The following is a 17682-nucleotide window of genomic DNA, read 5'->3' on the forward strand; positions in this document are numbered from 1 at the left end:
TGGGGGTCCTTCACATGAAAAAGTTTGAGCACCACCACTGACATAGAAACATAGGTTTTTCAAAAAACCTTAGAAGGATTTAGAACACACTCATAGAATCGGGTGAAAATATTCAAAGAATTGCACAAATTGCTCAAGATTTTTCAAAAAGAGCAAATCTACAAGCTCACAGTGTGGCACTTGGTGCCACGCTGTGAGCTTGTATATCTGCTATTTTTTAATAGTTTAAAGCATAAAATAATGCATAATAATGCGCTTCCAGTCTTAATGGGTTAATTGGCAGCCAGGTAGACCGTATGTCAGTCAAAGACTTCTGTGTGGCCTCTCAGCGAGCAGGTAGTTACAGTATTCATTGTTTTACAGTATCGATTACACACCTTGTATTCTGTTTAATTTATGCTTTTGTTGTGTCTCCATGTGCTCCTAATGACAAAATACTAAACGTGTTCTTTGCCCTTAAAAACACAAGGATAAAAAGGTTGTATAGAGACAATTACACCATTGGCTCACCTCCCCTTCACCTTAAAACATCTACACACACACACACACACACACACACACACACACACACACACACACACACACACACACACACACACAGGCACAAAGACACAGACTACGTGTCTATGTGCATACATAGACACGTATGCACACACACACACACACACACACACACACACACACACACACACACACACACACACACACACACACACACAGCCTCAGACCTCACTGGGCAGGGAGGGAGGCAGTGATGTAAGACAGAGAGTTGGAGGAGGAAACAGCCTCATCTGAGGTTAGCCAGATGGAGAGAACGAGAGAGATGGATAGATGGAGGGGGGAAGGGGGGTGGAGCGAGAGAGCGTTAAAGAAAGAAAGAAAGAATACATATTACGCTCACTTCTGTGAATGCATCTCTCTTTGCAGTGGAAGGATCGTAGATCATGGAAACTCTCACATAGCCTGACAGTGGTCCTCAATTACATACTTCTACCAAGTGTGGCTCACTGTGGCCCACCATAGATGGCTCTGATCATGACAATGTTATTTGATGGTATATCTATATATTTGTTTTTCAGTATTAGTTCCCCCTTGTTAGTCATCTTAGCCACTTGAACCCCAGCATCCCTATTCTGTGAGGAATCTTAGCCAAAAACAGACAATCCACAATGCATCATGACGCATTGTGAGCTTGTAGATTGGCTATCTTTGGCAGACAGAAAACCTCGGTCCAAGTACAGAGTCAACTGGGGTCCAGTTTACCAAGTGTAGAGGGTTTAAGTGGTTAACCATACAGTATTAATGGGCACGATGAGTAAAGTAAACCTTGATTTCAGAATCATATTTATTGTCACGGGACAGGTTTTCAGGTGTTAAAGAAGTGGGGCAAGTGAGTGCCATTATTTGTTGTATTTGTGAGAAGAGAGGATAGAGGTAGGGTAGAGCAGGAGAGGTAAGAGGAAAAAATGAAAAAGAACGCTCGGTTGTGCGCCAGTGTTCCAATGCAAAAACAAATAGCAGATTTACAAGCTCACAAGGCATATCTCTTAGCTATTTTCACATGTACCATAGGCACAGAGCTAAACATAAATAGGGCTGAATGCTATCTACAAGCTGATGAGTAACTGCCTCGACTGATGGCATCGACTGAGGAGTGCTAGCAAGACTTGGTCGACTCGCTGAATTGTCCGCTCTGTAGACATTTAAATTATTATGGCATATTTTGACAAATTATAATATGCTTTTGATATCACGCTGTGTAAACGGTGTCAGCAAAAGCTCGCCATGAAGTCAAGCTAGAACACAGTTAACAATTGTTATTCATTCCAGGATAAAACCTAAAAAAAACACGGTTGGCAGTTTTCATGGATGTTCTAGTAAATATTTGGATATTTTAATTGTGGCACTGTCTCTTTCTGCACGCTAGAAGCTTTGTAATGTGGTTGTCTGAGGTTTCCGAGAGTGATGTTTGCCCTGTCCGTGCTTTCTGATGGGTAACCAATCTCTGTGCCATCTGGGTGTAATAACTAGTGGGAAACGAGGGTCTGGTTATTTATTCATTTATTATTTTTATTTGTATTTATATCATTTACAGCCTCAGTCAGTCCCTGACAGACAACATTAAAACAACATACTACATAGTAAGTGATAGCTTAGTTTTTCATACCCCATATCTATCGGACAGTGAAATAATTATTGACATCAATAAACGGAGGAAACATCTTATGTGTTATAATAGTATTTGGGTTTATTCCAGGAAAGGGATCTTACAAGCATCAGAACGACATGGTTCCAGATCAATTCTTCTTATGTTAACACAGTGATACAAAGGTTTTATACACATTGTGGGTTACGTATGACGTCTTTACGTCAAGCCGTCAGTCGACATATTAATGTGCTCCGTTTCCTAGGGAACTAGGGTTGGCGTGACACCAGAACTTTAAACAACGGGGTTAACTTGATATTATGGCTTTCTGTGAGAGATTCTACCAAAACAATGTTGATAACAGCCTCAGAGGCGCAGACATTTTAACCAAAGCTCACTCACCCAAGGTCTGCTGGCTACCACATATGGAAGCACATACAAATGAAATAATATCTATATAAGAGTGATAAATACACTCCATCAGTAAGTGTAAACCATTTGGTAGGATTTGGGAAGATGACAAATACAGTATATTGCTAATTGTTTTTCATGGTTTTTGACCATTTAAACTATTTAAATGCTATGCCACATGGAATAATGTGTCCCTATATCCTTATTTAGCTGCTTCTGTATTGTCCTTGTTGAGATAACTGGCACTGGTCTCATGAGAGCTCATCCCATTTTAAGAACTAAAATAATGTATTTGAACATTGCATCAATTTTCGAGCTTTCAGATGATGTGAACTTCAACTTTCTAACTACAATTTGTCACATAACAATAAACCAGTTCAGTGTCCTTTTGGGTATCATTTATGTTTGAATCTGTCACAGTGTTAGACTCTTTTCACCACATAACTCCTGTATACAACAGTACTTGCAAGTTTGACCGACTCCTTCCTCCATTTTCCCTCTACACCAAATCTCTTTGGCCGATATTCAAGCTCACAATTCATTGCAACGCTTTGTGAGATATTTTGGCTAAAGTGCCTATTTTTTTGAATGTTTGCCTGCTTTGCCATGCCCAGAATACTAGTGACAATAAGGTCCATCTGATTAAGGAGAATGATGTAAGAACTCCCATTATGTCCTTCAACAGGTACTCATTCTAGTTTAGTTTAGGACCTAAACTAAAGTAAAATATCTACCTGCTGAAGGACATAGCGTGAATGCTGGAATCATTTTCCTTTAATGATGTTCACTCTTTCTGAAGTTGTGTTCTCATGTGGTGAGTGACTCACATCTATTTGCTGTGTTTTCTAGAGATGGGACGTTCGTGAACGAATCGAGTCTTTTGAACGGCTCTTTGAAATGAACGATGGGATCCGGTTCGCAGTAGGGAGCCGTTCCTTTCTAATGAACAGTGGTTCATTCATACTGTAATCAATGTGGAAATACTCTGCCACAGTATAAGTTTGGAATGTTAATGTACTTGAAAAGTATTGGTATCAAAATGTACTTAAAGTACCAATAGTAGAAAGTACTCATTATGCAGAATGTCCCATTTCACAAATTTTCCAATGAATGTAGATTTTTTTTTGTTGGAAATAGCAGATCTACAAGTTGCGACGCATTGTGAACTTGTGAGCTTGTAGATCTGCTATTTTCAAATGGCAGGAATATATCCTATGGACAAAATTTATAGGGTTTAAGTGATTTGCAATCATAATCAAAATCTACAAAGTAACTAGTAAGTATAGTAACTAAAATGAGCCAGTCTTTTGAACGGCTCTTTGAAAGGAACGGATCTCAGAGATCCGGCTCACTTCAAAGAGCCCTAAATCCCATCTCTAGTGTTTTCTACCTATACTGTACCTGTTTTGTAGACCATGTCCTCTGAACTGTAAATGGACCGCAGGCCTCGTTGCAATGGAACTCTGTTCCGCTGTGTTTCAGGAGCTCTGGACCACATTGTGGTGACCACAAAAGATGGGAAGTTCCCTCTCAACCAGCTGGGCCAGATCTCCATGAAATCTCCTCAGCTCCTCGTTGTCAACATGACCAGCTTCCCTGAAGTAAGGAGGACTCTCTCCCTCTCTCTCTCTCTCTCTCTCTCTCTCTCTCTCTCTCTCTCTCTCTCTCTCTCTCTCTCTCTCTCTCTCTCTCTCTCACTCACTCACTCACTCACTCACTCACTCACTCACTCACTCACTCACTCACTCACTCACTCACTCACTCACTCACTCACTCACTCACTCACTCACTCACTCACTCACTCACTCACTCACTCACTCACTCACTCACTCACACACACACACACACACACCCGGACCCCCTGTTGAAGACCCTTGGTCTAAGTGGTTAAACTGAAGTGATATCGATGAATTCCAAATATTATCAAAGTATTCTGAGGCACCCCTGGGTTACAACTGTACTCAGACTGCACCAAATCTCTTCACCAAAACTAGCAGATCTACAAGCTCAAAACATGCTGCGTTACGATGTGTTTTGAGCTTGTAGATCTGCCACGTTTGGCGAATGCTCTCCCTCCAGAATAGGCATGCTGTGTGATTTTTACAAACCCTCCAGATGAGAGGTGGTAGAGCTGAAACGTGATCTGCCTTTATCTCTCCAACTGGCTCTCGGACCTATGTGATGGATCACTAGAGTTCTTCGTTTTTGGGGGGTAAAAGATATTTAATAAAAGAAGTGTGTGTGTGTGTGTGTGTGTGTGTGTGTGTGTGTGTGTGTGTGTGTGTGTGTGTGTGTGTGTGTGTGTGTGTGTGTGTGTGTGTGTGTGTGTGTGTGTGTGTGTGTGTGTGTGTGTGTGTGTGTGTGTCCTAATCCTATTACATCTCGGATTAAAATATTGTATATTGTCGCCATGTGACGCATTGTGAGCTTGTAGATGTGTTATTTTCAAAAGATGGTTGTACAATTGAAAATTTTAAATGGGGCATTCTGCATAATGAGTACTTTTACGTTTGGTACTTTCGGTAAACGTTTAGTGTGTTTGCGCGCACGTGTGCATGTCTGTCTGTCTGTGTGTGTGTGTGTGTGTGTGTGTGTGTGTGTGTGTGTGTGTGTGTGTGCGCGCACATATTTGAGAGCGGAGTTGCAGGCATATAGCTGTATGTGTGAGCTGTCACAGAGTAGGAAATGACCTCATTTTACCCTCCGGTTAGGAAGGAATGGATTATTTTTCTCTTGTGACTCCTTCTCTCTCCCTGTCCTTCTAAGATGTTGTTATGCTATGCTAATCACGGTCCCAGATGCAAAATGTCGCAAGACGGAAACTCATACATTTATGCATTTTAATGTGCATTGTTCCAGCATACAGTATAAATAGCTCAGAAAGGTTTACACTCTGCGATTGAAATTGACACTCAAGATCTTTCTGCTGCTTTTCGTATTATAATCTGATGCTTGGCGATAGCTTGCCTTTGAAATAAGGCATTTGTGAACAATTGAGTCCCACCAGCCCGTTTTCTTTCCAACACTTATTTTATTTCCTGCTATCTACGAAAATCACAGAGATCACACTATTTTGTAATCATACCTGAGTGTAAAAAAAAAAAAATAGTACAAACATAAATCTAAATGAAAGCTTTTGTCATCACTGTTATTTTCCTCTATTTTCCATTTTAAACTATCCTCTTCTACCCCGGATTTGAACCCGGTTTCCTCCGCAAGTGCAGACATTTTTGCCAACAGAGTCTGCTTGGCCATTTAATTAAAAAACAACTATCATCGGCTGATGTTGATGTGTTTGCCGATACATCGCTCATCACTAAGTAAGATATAAGTTAACAACTTAAAACCAGTTTTATACGTTGGCTATTCAAAAACAGAAAGTGTCACCTATAATGACATGCTCAAAATTGGGGCACCGGTGTTAGTGTGGTTAACAGACTTCGGTAGTTTGGAAACAACTACTAATGGGAGATCTCTTTTCTTTCCACAAGTCTCTACACACCGGTCGGCTTTGTCTGGTTATAGCACAACTGCATGGTGCAAATGATGGAGGCCGTTGGCCGCTGTTATAAATAAATGATATGCCCAAAATAGGGACACCAGGTATACCATTGGTTAAGTATTCTTAACTGTGTGTTGTCCATTTCAGCTGTCCAAATTCAAAAAGATAAAGTGTTGTAGTCCTCTGTCTATGAAGTAGCCACTGTCAACCTGCCGTCCCTATTTTATGGCCATGTCAATACAGGTGAAACCTTTTTAGAATTGTGCACTGCGTTGCTACGCGTTAGGAGCTTGTCTATTTTAAAAAGTTTTAAAAAAGCATACTAGGACTTAAGTGGTCAATAGAACTGAAGCTATTCAATCTGTCACCTAAGTCAGGCTCAGTGACCCTTGTGGTAAATATACCCCACACCCATTATTTCACACGCAGACCTGACCTATAGACCACACACACACACACACACACACATGTGCACACACACACACACACACACGCAGCCATTAGCCACATGCTCCTCTACCACCCTCCACCACGTTAACTCGTGGCCAACATGGAGGTGGGTGCGCAGCGCCCAGAGCTAATAGGCTTATAATGATGCCTATCAATTACCGAGCGCTCCAGAGGCCTCGCCATTGTTTTCCATCCATTCATTAACAGGAGCCTGGGAAGGTACAGTGGATGGAATGAACAACAGCCACCAGAAAGAAGGCTGTTGATCCCAGCTAGAGGCAATATGGTGCATGCATTAATTAACCACGTGTAGCCTGGCCTCCCTGTTCTCTGGGCAAGTCGTTTTAGGCGAGAATTTACCAGAATATCAGATTTCTTATAAAACACAAATATATTCAAAAATAGCTAATCTATTACAAACTAAAAAAATAAAATGTCGTTTTTAACTTAAAAAATCTAAGTATATCGAAATGAAAACAGCTAAAATCGAATCGTATCGTTTTATTTTGTATCATATCGAATTGGCAGTGCAAAGAATCGATTGTGTCGATACTACCTACTTGGGCATTGTATTTAGCATTTTCAAGAAGAAAAAATTAAAAGGAGGGGTTTAATTACGTTTCCTTTCCATATAGCTACACTGGTCTATCGATAAATGTGTGTAATCTCTGGGTTCATGTCAAGGTGCAGGTTTGTCAATATACAATGTCCATGTATTTGGCAGATAATCACTGTGTTTACTTATTTATATCCATAATAATACATGTTTCCCTTAAAAACCTGCACTATCCACACCTTTCACACAGATTTAATGTCTTTGCTAAATAGTTACTTTATCGATTTTAAATCATTGAATCGAATCGTATCGTATCGCCATGAATGAACCAATATCGTCTATGTATCGTATCGTCAACCATGTATCGTGATATGTATCGAATCGCTATTAAAATGTATCGTTACACCCCTAGTGTGTGCCGTGTGGGGTGGGGGGAAGTGTTTGCAGGAAGTGTTTGCAGGGAGATGTGTGTGCGTACACGTTCGCCTGCTTCGTGTCTGTGTGTTCATTTGCGTCTTTATATACAGTATATATACAGTTTTATGTCTGTAGGTACAGTATATGTGCCTGCATGTTTAGGAATCGCTTGCAAGGCATCCAACGCGCTTCTAAATAGTGTTTCTTAAAACACTGCGTTTCTGCGTCCATGTGCGCACGCCGCACACACACACACACACATACAAACACACACGCACACACACTCTCTCTCTCTCTGCTGCCCTTGTTGCTTTGAACTGGGCCGTCAGCGTTTGATGTGAAACTTCAGTGTAATTCCTCTTCCTCTCCAACATATTAACCAGAACATGGCCTGGCCTTTCCAGAGAATTCCGCTCGGGTTTTCCGTAACCGCTGGACTGGTGCACGGAGAGAGAGAGGGGGGAAACGGTGATGAATCTGATGCTGAGAACAATCAAACATAGGTATGGGGGGAATCGATCACCCCGCACTCAAAGAGAGGCAACCGAAGAACCAGAGGGGAAGAGGGAGGGATGGAGGGCCAGCCTGCCTGCATTCCGGATGGGTTTTTTAACAAAAGGGGGAAAAGAAAAGAAACTGGACCTCATGAATTAATTTAATACATACAAATAAATTCCTTTAATCTCACTGCCATTTCTTTCCCCGGTGGAAAAGACGAAAGGGCCCGAGTGAGAAATCAGAGCAGGGTAGAAAGCCTTTTCCTGACATTGCACATTTGCGCTCTTTGTAATGCCTGGGCCCGGGGAATTGCCATGCGGTTGCAGAAGAGGTTTTTGAGCAGTGTGATTCTCTGGTTTCAGTGGCTGTCGGAGGGACTCGGTGGATTTGACTTCATCTCCCTTTCCTGAGAGCTTTTCTTTTAACTCCGGCACTCGTAATGTAGCGGTTGCTAGGCCAGATTAAGTTTTACACATGGTGGATAATGTTGTTTTTTCTCTTCTCTTTACACGTGTATAGTGTTTAACACGTACCGTTGAGCATAGCGTCGCTGTCTGTCAGAAACCTTGTATATCCATAAGTTAATGCCCTGTTTCATGGGTCTTCAACAGGGGGTCCTCCAAATCTTTGAGTGATAGAAAGGTTTTTTTTTTCTCCTATTTTATATTAACCACTTGAACCCTGTCCATATTCTGTGAACTAGCCAAAAATAGCAGATCTACAAGCTTGTAGATCAGCTATTTTCTGCAAAGAGCTTTGGTGTAGGGATGAGAAAAAGAGCAGACTAAGTACATAGTGAAAGGGCAAGTTTATTAAGTATTGACGGTTCAAGTGTTTAAATATCTGGAAACACAAATTGACATGAATCCAAAATACACTGATGATTGTGCTGTCAAACAATGAAACTATATGGAATCTATGAAAAGGTTGTGGGGGTCCCTGCTTCATCTCTCTCCCAACTAAGGGCCAGGGTCCTTGGCCTGAAAACGTAAAGAACAGGGTTCCGCATTGCTACACTTGGTCCATCTATAAATGTGTCAAGGTGCTATTTTGACCATATTTGTTCATATTAAATGTCTGTGTACTGGCCAGTGAATCACTGTGTTTACTTATATAGTTAATAATACATTACATTTTTGCCTTAAAAGAAAAAATCCTGCACAATCCACACACAAAGTAGGCCTATGTTTCAAACAGATTTTTTTGTTTGTACAGAGATCTCCATTATATGGGCATAAAATGGACTCAGACAGACAGATACAGAGATCTCCATATATGGGCATAAAATGGACGCAGATACACAGATACAGATATCTCCATATATGGGCAATTGGGCATAAATGCACACAGGCAAACAGATGGTCAAAACGGGTCCTATGACAACAGGTATAATGGGGTTTGCATTAAAGGTTGGGGCATTCAATTTCCTATTTACATCGTTCCCGAGTAGGCTGGTCGCTCGGCCGTTCTTCTAGTTTTAAATAATTGAATCGTATCACTATAAATGAACAATTATAGTCAATGTATTGTGTTGTCAACAATGTATCATAATTCGGATCGTCTCTGCTAAACATTTTTACACCCCTACTGACCAATGAAAAGAGCTAACAAGAGCATGTGATTAATAATATCTACAATGGAAGCATTGGAACAGATACGTTTTATCATTTCATGTCATGGTTTTCAACTTACAAGGTTTCCACCAGACAGCGACAATATGTTCAAGTGTTTCTGTGTTCCAGTCTCTCTTGTATGATTAACAGTGACAATAGAAAGAGGTCATACTACTTTGAAATAAGATTTAATTATTTGCCATGGGTCATTGATATTTCTTAGCGGTACTATCATTACATACAAAGAATTTATGATCAGAACTTAGTGGAAACGAGGGAAGCCCAATCCTATAGACTCAAATATCTTAAATCAAACTCAGCATCTTGAGAATGGATAGAATGTAGTAGTGCTTTCATGTGGAAAGGGAGAAAGTAATTAAAACCTTCCTGGCTGTTGCCTAGCCTGTAGCTGACCCAGTAGTTCCTGGTCTGTATCCTGGCTCCAAGTGTCCATTAGCAAGACACTATACCAAGGGTCTTCAACGTTTTCAGGCCAAGGACCCCTTAGTTGAGAGAGAGATGGAGCAGGGACCCCCACAACCGTGTCATAGATTCCATATAGTTTGATTGTTTGACAGCACAATCATCAGTGTATTTTGGATTCATGTTTATGTGGGTTTTCAGATATTTAACCACTTGAACTGTCAATACTTAATAAATTTGACCTTTCACTGTACTGTCTACCCTTTCCCCCCTCCAAAGCTCTTTGCCAAAAATAGCCGAGGCATTGTGAGCTTGTAGATCTGCTATTTTTGGCTTAAGTTAGGGTTCAAGTGGTTCATATAAAAAGGGGGGGAAAAACTAGTTTCTATCACACAAAGATTTGGAGGACCCCCTGTAGTAACTCTGGGGACCCCCTGTTGAAGACCCCTGCCTATACCATTAACTGCTCTCGATGAGCAGGTTGGTGCCTTGCTTGGTTTCTTCCGCCGTGTGTGTGTGTGTGTGTGTGTGTGTGTGTGTGTGTGTGTGTGTGTGTGTGTGTGTGTGTGTGTGTGTGTGTGTGTGTGTGTGTGTGTGTGTGTGTGTGTGTGTGTGTGTGTGTGTGTGTGTGTGTGTGTGTGTGTGTGTGTGTGTGTGTGTGTGTGTGTGTGTGTGTCAATGGATTCATGTGAAACACATTGTAAAACACTTTGGAAAAAGGCGCTATATAAAATCCACTACAGTATTTACCAATTCTATGATCTCCACTTCCCCGGTTTGATTCCAACTGTAGACCTGTGTGGTGCATGTCCTTCCCCCTCTCTTCTCTGCAGTCTCCTGTCGCTCTACTATCTTATGTGGGAACGAAAGCTCAAACTGACCAAAAGATCTAAATAAAAATCTAGTGAGTCTTACAGAGATGACAATACATGCATCATATTGAGTTGACCATGGCGGTCATTTTGCTCTTGCGCCACACATGGGAGCTATCATGCGTCACCGTATGATGCAAGAGCAAAATAGCCACTAATACAATAGATTGTGTTTCTCTCTGTTTACACCTGGCCAAAAAAGGGAAGAATGTTATTCTGTATAATTCTGTCTGTGAATGACTTCCTCTTTCTGTATCTCCATCAGTGTCTTGTGTGTCACATACGTTCAAATATACTCTCTAGTGCACTGTTTCTCAACCTTTTCAGGACGTGACCTCCAAAAGAATCATCCCCCCCCCCCCACACACACACACACCCTGACGATCACTAAGAGTTGAGGCATTACATTTTGTATAACACGGTTCTATTGTGAAAATAGCAGATCTACATGCTCACAACGCCTCGCGTTGCGACTCGTCGTGAGCATGTCGATCGGCTAATTTCACAATTTCTGCCTCTAATATTTGACAATGTGGCCAATGTTTAATTTGACAGTTTAGAGCTATTAAAAAGTCTATAAATTGTCACTTTAGAAATGTGCAGATACCCTCTATACATTTAAACTTGATGTTGTTTTACTGTTACTGTTTTACTGTTGAGTGAGAAAACAATGTTGCACATTAAGTTAATCATCTGGGGACCCCCCAAAATAATTTGGGGACCCCCTGGGGGTCCCGACACACAGGTTGAGAACCACTGCTCTAGTGTGTATTACTACGGCTAATTCATTCATACGCCGTCCTACGGCGGTGTCCCTCTGCCAAAAAATAGCCGATGTACAAGCTTGCGACGTGTCGCCACACCGAGCGCTGTGAGCTTGTAGATCGGCTATTTTCACCACGGGACTCTATCCTAGAGTGCGTATAAATCAGTGCTTAAAGGGTCGCGGGGGGTCAGTGCCCTGTGCTGCAACCCCTCAGTCTGGTCCCATAAGGCCAAGGTCTGACAGAGGCCTGAGGCACTTCCACCCCCGAAACCCCACACACACACACACATACATACATGCCTTCACACTATACACACACACACACACACACACACACACACACACACACACACACACACACACACACACACACCCACACCTTAATGATTGCCAGCTGGGGCCTGGACACTACCTGCAGTTGTCTGGGCCATGTCCATTTCCCCCGGCTCTAGACACCTATCCACTTAAGTGCGTGCGTGTGTGTGTGTGTGTGTGTGTATGTGTGTGCGTGTGCGTGTGCGTGCTCGCCTGTGCCTCCAGGCCACAGCGGCTGCCACCCGTGCCCTGAGAGAGAGTAGCATGAAACTTAACCCAGAGGTGGACGGGGCCATCATCAAGGTGCCCATTCCCAAGTGAGTCCTACACTACACACTACACACTACACGCACGCACGCACGCACGCACGCACGCACCCCTAGCCTTGAAGGCCAGAGGGCTTTCCCCTCTCTCTCTTAGCACTTCCCCTGTCTGTCTGTCTCACATCTCTCTCTCTCTCTCTCTCTCTCTCTCTCTCTCTCTCTCTCTCTCTCTCCCTGTTTTATACCACTTCTTTTTCCCTCTCTCATTTCATTCACTCCGTTGGTTTGTTCCCCTTACGTCTATTTTCCTTCCTTTCTCTGTGGCTTTGTTCATGTCTCGTGTCCCTAGCTGTTACTGACACATTTATTTGACTTGTACTCGGAGTACATGTGTAGAGAGACCCCTGCTGTGTTGACTCTAGGCCCAACCCCTCCGTTCTGTTCAGTGTAGTTCACTCTCTCCCTCTCTCTCTTCTCGCTCTGACGCTCTCTCTACACCAGTGTTTCCCAAACAGTGGGTCGGGACCCTTTTTTTTGCATTATTATCATTTTGCAGCCACTGCTCTATACCTCACTCTCTCTGTTTCTCTATTGTCGGCTCATTAGACCTTTTAATTAACTAAAATGAACCACTATTACACTGAGCCTATATGATTACTTAGGTGATCGGTGTCGCCCTGGGCTCTATACCGCATCATCTAGTACTGTATTTACCTCTAGTACTGTCTACACCAAATCTCTTAGCCAAAAATATCTGATCTACAAGCTCACAACGTGTTGCCGTGCGGTGCGTTGTGAGCTTGTAGATTGGCAATTAGGATGCTAGGTTTCATGTGGTAAACCATGGGGTAGGGCAGCGAGTGGACAGAATTGGATTGGATCTCTCTCTCTCTCTCTCTCTCTCTCTCTCTACCACATCTCTCCTACTGCGCTCTACTCTTGCTGCCAAGTCAAATAGCCTCACACGCACATTATTGGTCACTCATTCATTCACTAAACCACTCCTGCTCGCATACACATGTACCTGTGAGTGTTTATGAGTTCACATCTCCATAGGTGTTCATTTGATGCATGTTAGCAGCACATATTGTCATTGTCGGGCATTGTCGGGCAAGTTTCAAATTTGTACGTTTTTTCACCAAGTAAAGCCCTGCTTCATCATACAAGGCTGTCGCACAAAAGTAGTGAAAACAGCAGATCTACAAGCACACACCGCCTCGCACCGCGAGGCGTTGTGTGCTTGTAGATCGGCTGTTTTCACTATCATTTTAAAAATGATAAATACAAAACAAACGGTTTTGGACATACAAGGTTTCCACCCGACAACGATGATATTCTGTAAGTCTGTCTGTGTATGTATGCCTGTGTGTTTTCACATGCGTCATGTATTCACACCGTGCACGTGTGAGTGTGTGTCCATGTAGCAGCAGCAGGTGTTAATCTGGCAGAGGAGGGACGCCAGAGCAGGCTCGCTTCTCCCCTGCAATCAGTCTCGGCACGCACCGAGCCGCCATTTGCATTTCCATAGAGAGCGCGCCTCTCGATTGACGGCGGACTCGGCAATTAGGACTTATTGTTTGCAGTAAATAGACACTACCGTCGGTTTGTTTGCAAATAGTCTCAAAGACGGACAAAATAAATGATACCAATTAAGAGCTGAGTTGAAGTGGGAAGTGTTTTCTTGCGTGAAAGACTTCCGCCAAGTGAAAACCAAAGTTGTGGAAGTGGAAACGACAGACAGCTCGCTTCTAACATCGCCGCAGTCGGGCGGAAACCTTTTTATGTCCGAAACCGTTACCGTTCAGGAAATGGGGTGGGGGTGGCAAGCTCTTGTTAATACTTTTCATCGCTTAAATATTTATAAAACCCACAGACAGACTTGACCACTCTTTGACCTGGTGTCGCTATTTTGGGCATTTCATTATAGGCAAAATCATGTATACAGTAGATAGAAAATAAAGGATTCACCAAGGGAAAAAAAAGAAATATGGAGATACAAATGGGGGCGCCCCATCTTTTCTTTTCTCTAATTACTATCTAAAATAAACAAAGTTGTCCTTTATCAAGTGCAAATGTTTCCTTATATTCACACATGTATGTGCATACTTGCACTTGTGCATTCTTAACTGTTTTACCCATGTATAGTTATTTATAAAACTCGTCTCCCTCCAGGGTGACGCGGGAGCACCGTGAGAACCTCACCAAGGTGGCCAAGCAGTTCAGCCAGAAGGCCAAGGACTCGCTGAGGAAGGTCCGCGCCAACGCTCTCACACAGGTCAAGAAGGCCAAGGACAGCCAGTCGGAAGATACCATACGACTCGTAGAAAAACAGGTAGGGGGTCCTAGGGTGTCACAGGCATAGACATAGAAGGTTAGACGCCTCCTTCAGCTAGGGGGCGTATGCATTGAGCAAGTAAGGGAATCTTCGTCGCTTCCGTGTTCATTGCTTCCGCGTGCGTCACACATACGGAAGTCGGTAAGCCAATCAGAGGCAGGTGGGGGCTGGTCTTTACGTATGCAGCCTATAAGAACAGCTGAGCAGCGCAACATCGGAACTGGCTCTGTTGAATTGAATTGTGGTCCTTGGATAAGTCACGGAAAAGACACGCTGTGATTGACCAGTAGTCACTTTGACTGACAGCGTTCCCTTAGTTTTTTCAGGAAGTCCGGTCTAGAACTTTTGCACATCGCTCCAATTAACTGCAGAGGCGAACGAGGCATCTAGCTCTTTATATCTGTGGTCGCAGGTGTTCAGGTACCTGCCCACAGCCGGGCGGGGAGGGTAATATTTGTTGCTGCATGTACTCCTACAGGCTGGGGGGCCTGTCGGCAGGGGGTGCTGCGATGCAATACGTATCACGATACTTGGGTCACGATGCAATAGTATCACGATATTTTGCGATCTTTGCGATACGATACTATTGCAATACTATTGCGATATATCAGCTTTAAAATCTGAAGGCGCTGCTCTAATGTTGTTTTTTCGTCGTTCGCAACGATTTTCTCGAGAGCGCTCACTCACTGAACCGTGGGAAGGGGAAGTTGCTACTATAGTACAGCGACATCTAGAGGCAGCAGAGTGTCAGGACCGGACTTCTACCATTGGTTCCTATGCATGGGAACATATTTTATGTTCCTCAAAGTATCGCAATACTACGGCCTGAAGTATCAATAGAGTATTGGCAAATAAACTATCGCGATGTATTGCCATATCGATTATATTGCCCACCCCTAATAATTAGAGATAATGTAATAGATAAGACTGATCTATGGAACTACAGGTGTCAAGGATCAAATGACCGTAGGATCAATTCCTGTTTTCGCCATGCTGATCTAAATTAAAAGTGGGGAATACGTCCACTTCCATTATGTATCGAGAGTAAGGCTGCCACTACAATAATCTGCAGTAATATTCTTAGCCATTGTTTCGTCCATTTATCAAATTATCTTGAAGCTTGTTGTCTTTAACTATAAGCACATCAGGTTGTGAGCCCTTAGATGTCTGTCTTTTTCTAAATTGGTTACTTTATTATTTGTTTTAATTCATTAAATAGATTATTTTGATTCACTGTTAGCACCCTTAATCGAGAGCTAATCTTTTTTCTTCCTCTTCTCCTTGTCTGCTCTTCACAGCTCCAGCAAATGACAGATGGCTTTACAGCTGACATAGAGAAACAGCTAGCAGCGAAGACGAAGGAGCTTTTAGGATAATATCTGAGAACCCCACACAGCTCTTGTTTTTAGTGTACCGCCAATCATTTTCACTGGAAATAGGTGTCCATCCACATGTTGCTGCAGATGCTGACTGTAAAATCCAGTGTGTTCAATAACGGTGCCGCGCTGCAAGCTTGTAGAAGTATAAAATAATTCTAGGCCTGTTAACATTTTTAACTGGTTGTATTGCGTCTGCGATATGTCGTTGGACACCTATTTGCAGTGAAAATGTTTGCTGTTATGCTGGAGGTAGGAGAGTGTAGAGGGACAGGCTACCCTGGGCGGAGCCAGCGGTGAAACAAGATGGACGTTGGATTAAAACTCTGTCCCTCGCAACTCACCAGGAGCATGTGGTCTGAGCACCAGCTGACTGAGCCACCAGGCAGGCACCCCTGTAGCCAATGAACATTCAGTTTATTGTGTTGTCAGGCCCACAATGGGGAGTGATTGGGGAACGTTTGCTATGTGTGTTAACTACTTAAGCCTTATTTAAAAGAATATATTAAATAACTGATCCACAAGCTCATTTCGCCACATTGTGAGCTTGTTAGGTCAGTTAACTTTTATCAGCAGATTTTAAAAGGCATTCTTAAAAGTCAGAATAGGGACACCAGGGTTAATGTGGTTTAACGGAGGTGGTTCTGGAATCCCATTGGAACCTAACATAACCAGAGGAAACGTAGGAGGCTGGAGCAGAGCCATGTATTGGAGAGTTGTGCCATTGCGGGGAAAGAAAACAGCTCCGGGCACGTTGTGGTTCATGTACCTCGAAATAGTGACAAACGCTCATAGACTCCAATGCATTCCGTAAACGTCCGGTTTAATAGTAAGCAGCACAAACAGCGGTTGGCATGGAAATAGCGGCGACCCGACTGCCAGTCACCTCCCGTCTCTGCCCTCCTCCCTTGTTACTCTTCCCGTCTTCAAACAAACACGGAGCGGGCGTTAAATGGACTTTTAATGGGATTTGTGGGCCTCCTCCTAATCAAACCCGTTGCCACAAAGGACTGTCTGTTTATGTGAAACAAGCGCACCCGTCTGAATGTAAACTGGCTGTGGGTTTATCTTGGTAGTGAGAATGAGAGGGAGGCAAAGAGGGGTACGTTCCAGAAATGCAGGAGCCGCCTGAACAGATATCATTAGTGTGTAGCCAAACATTTGTTTCACATTGATTCAAAGTCTGCAAGGGGGAAAAAAAAGGAGGGTGGGTAAAAATAAATCCGCTTTCGGGGGGGGGGGGGGGGGGGGGGGGGGGGAATTGTCTTTAATTTCTGCCCACATCTAGGATTGATAATATGGCTACTCTATGTAAACACAATAAAGTAGCAAAAGAAACATTATTGATGGACTCCATTAAAGAAATAGTGCTTTGTACCTCATGGTGTGTCATATCTCTCTGTCTGTCTCTCTCTCTTCATTAGTTAGTGATAATGTTCTTTTCCTGTGTACAGACCTCTAGGTCCGGCTGCAGGCCACAGAGCAGTCCCATTAGGCAAAGAGGTTTTTAAAATGCCGCACACCCAGGTCCCTCCTCTTCTCTGAATAGCTGCGTACTTTAAGCCATCTTCAAGAATCATCCAGTGAACTGTTCCACGTAGCACAAGACTAAAGTATTGGATCCAGAGACATCAATAGATAGAAATGACAAATGGACTGCATTTCTAGTCTTTACAACGTAGTTCACATTCGAAGGGAGTCTTCAACAAAATGAACCGTCAACCCTATTTTATAATTGT

At 42.9% G+C, this 17682-nt stretch overlaps 1 protein-coding gene across 3 annotated transcripts in view; it reads left to right on the forward strand.

Annotated features, from left to right (window-relative positions):
- The window catches only part of mrrf (mitochondrial ribosome recycling factor), a 29867-nt gene extending 12742 nt beyond the window's left edge, over positions 1–17125 (forward strand). For all 3 annotated transcript variants that reach the window (XM_080742947.1, XM_080742945.1, XM_080742946.1), the window contains exons 5-8: positions 4040–4158; positions 12195–12286; positions 14405–14564; positions 15866–17125. In XM_080742947.1, coding sequence (XP_080599073.1) covers positions 4040–4158; positions 12195–12286; positions 14405–14564; positions 15866–15943 — 449 coding nt within the window. In that variant the 3' untranslated portion in view covers positions 15944–17125. The remainder of the gene's footprint in view (positions 1–4039; positions 4159–12194; positions 12287–14404; positions 14565–15865) is intronic.
- The last annotated feature ends 557 nt before the right edge of the window (positions 17126–17682 follow it).

Source organism: Nannobrachium achirus, assembly GCF_963921795.1.
Source record: "Nannobrachium achirus genome assembly, chromosome: 15".
Taxonomy (NCBI): domain Eukaryota; kingdom Metazoa; phylum Chordata; class Actinopteri; order Myctophiformes; family Myctophidae; genus Nannobrachium; species Nannobrachium achirus.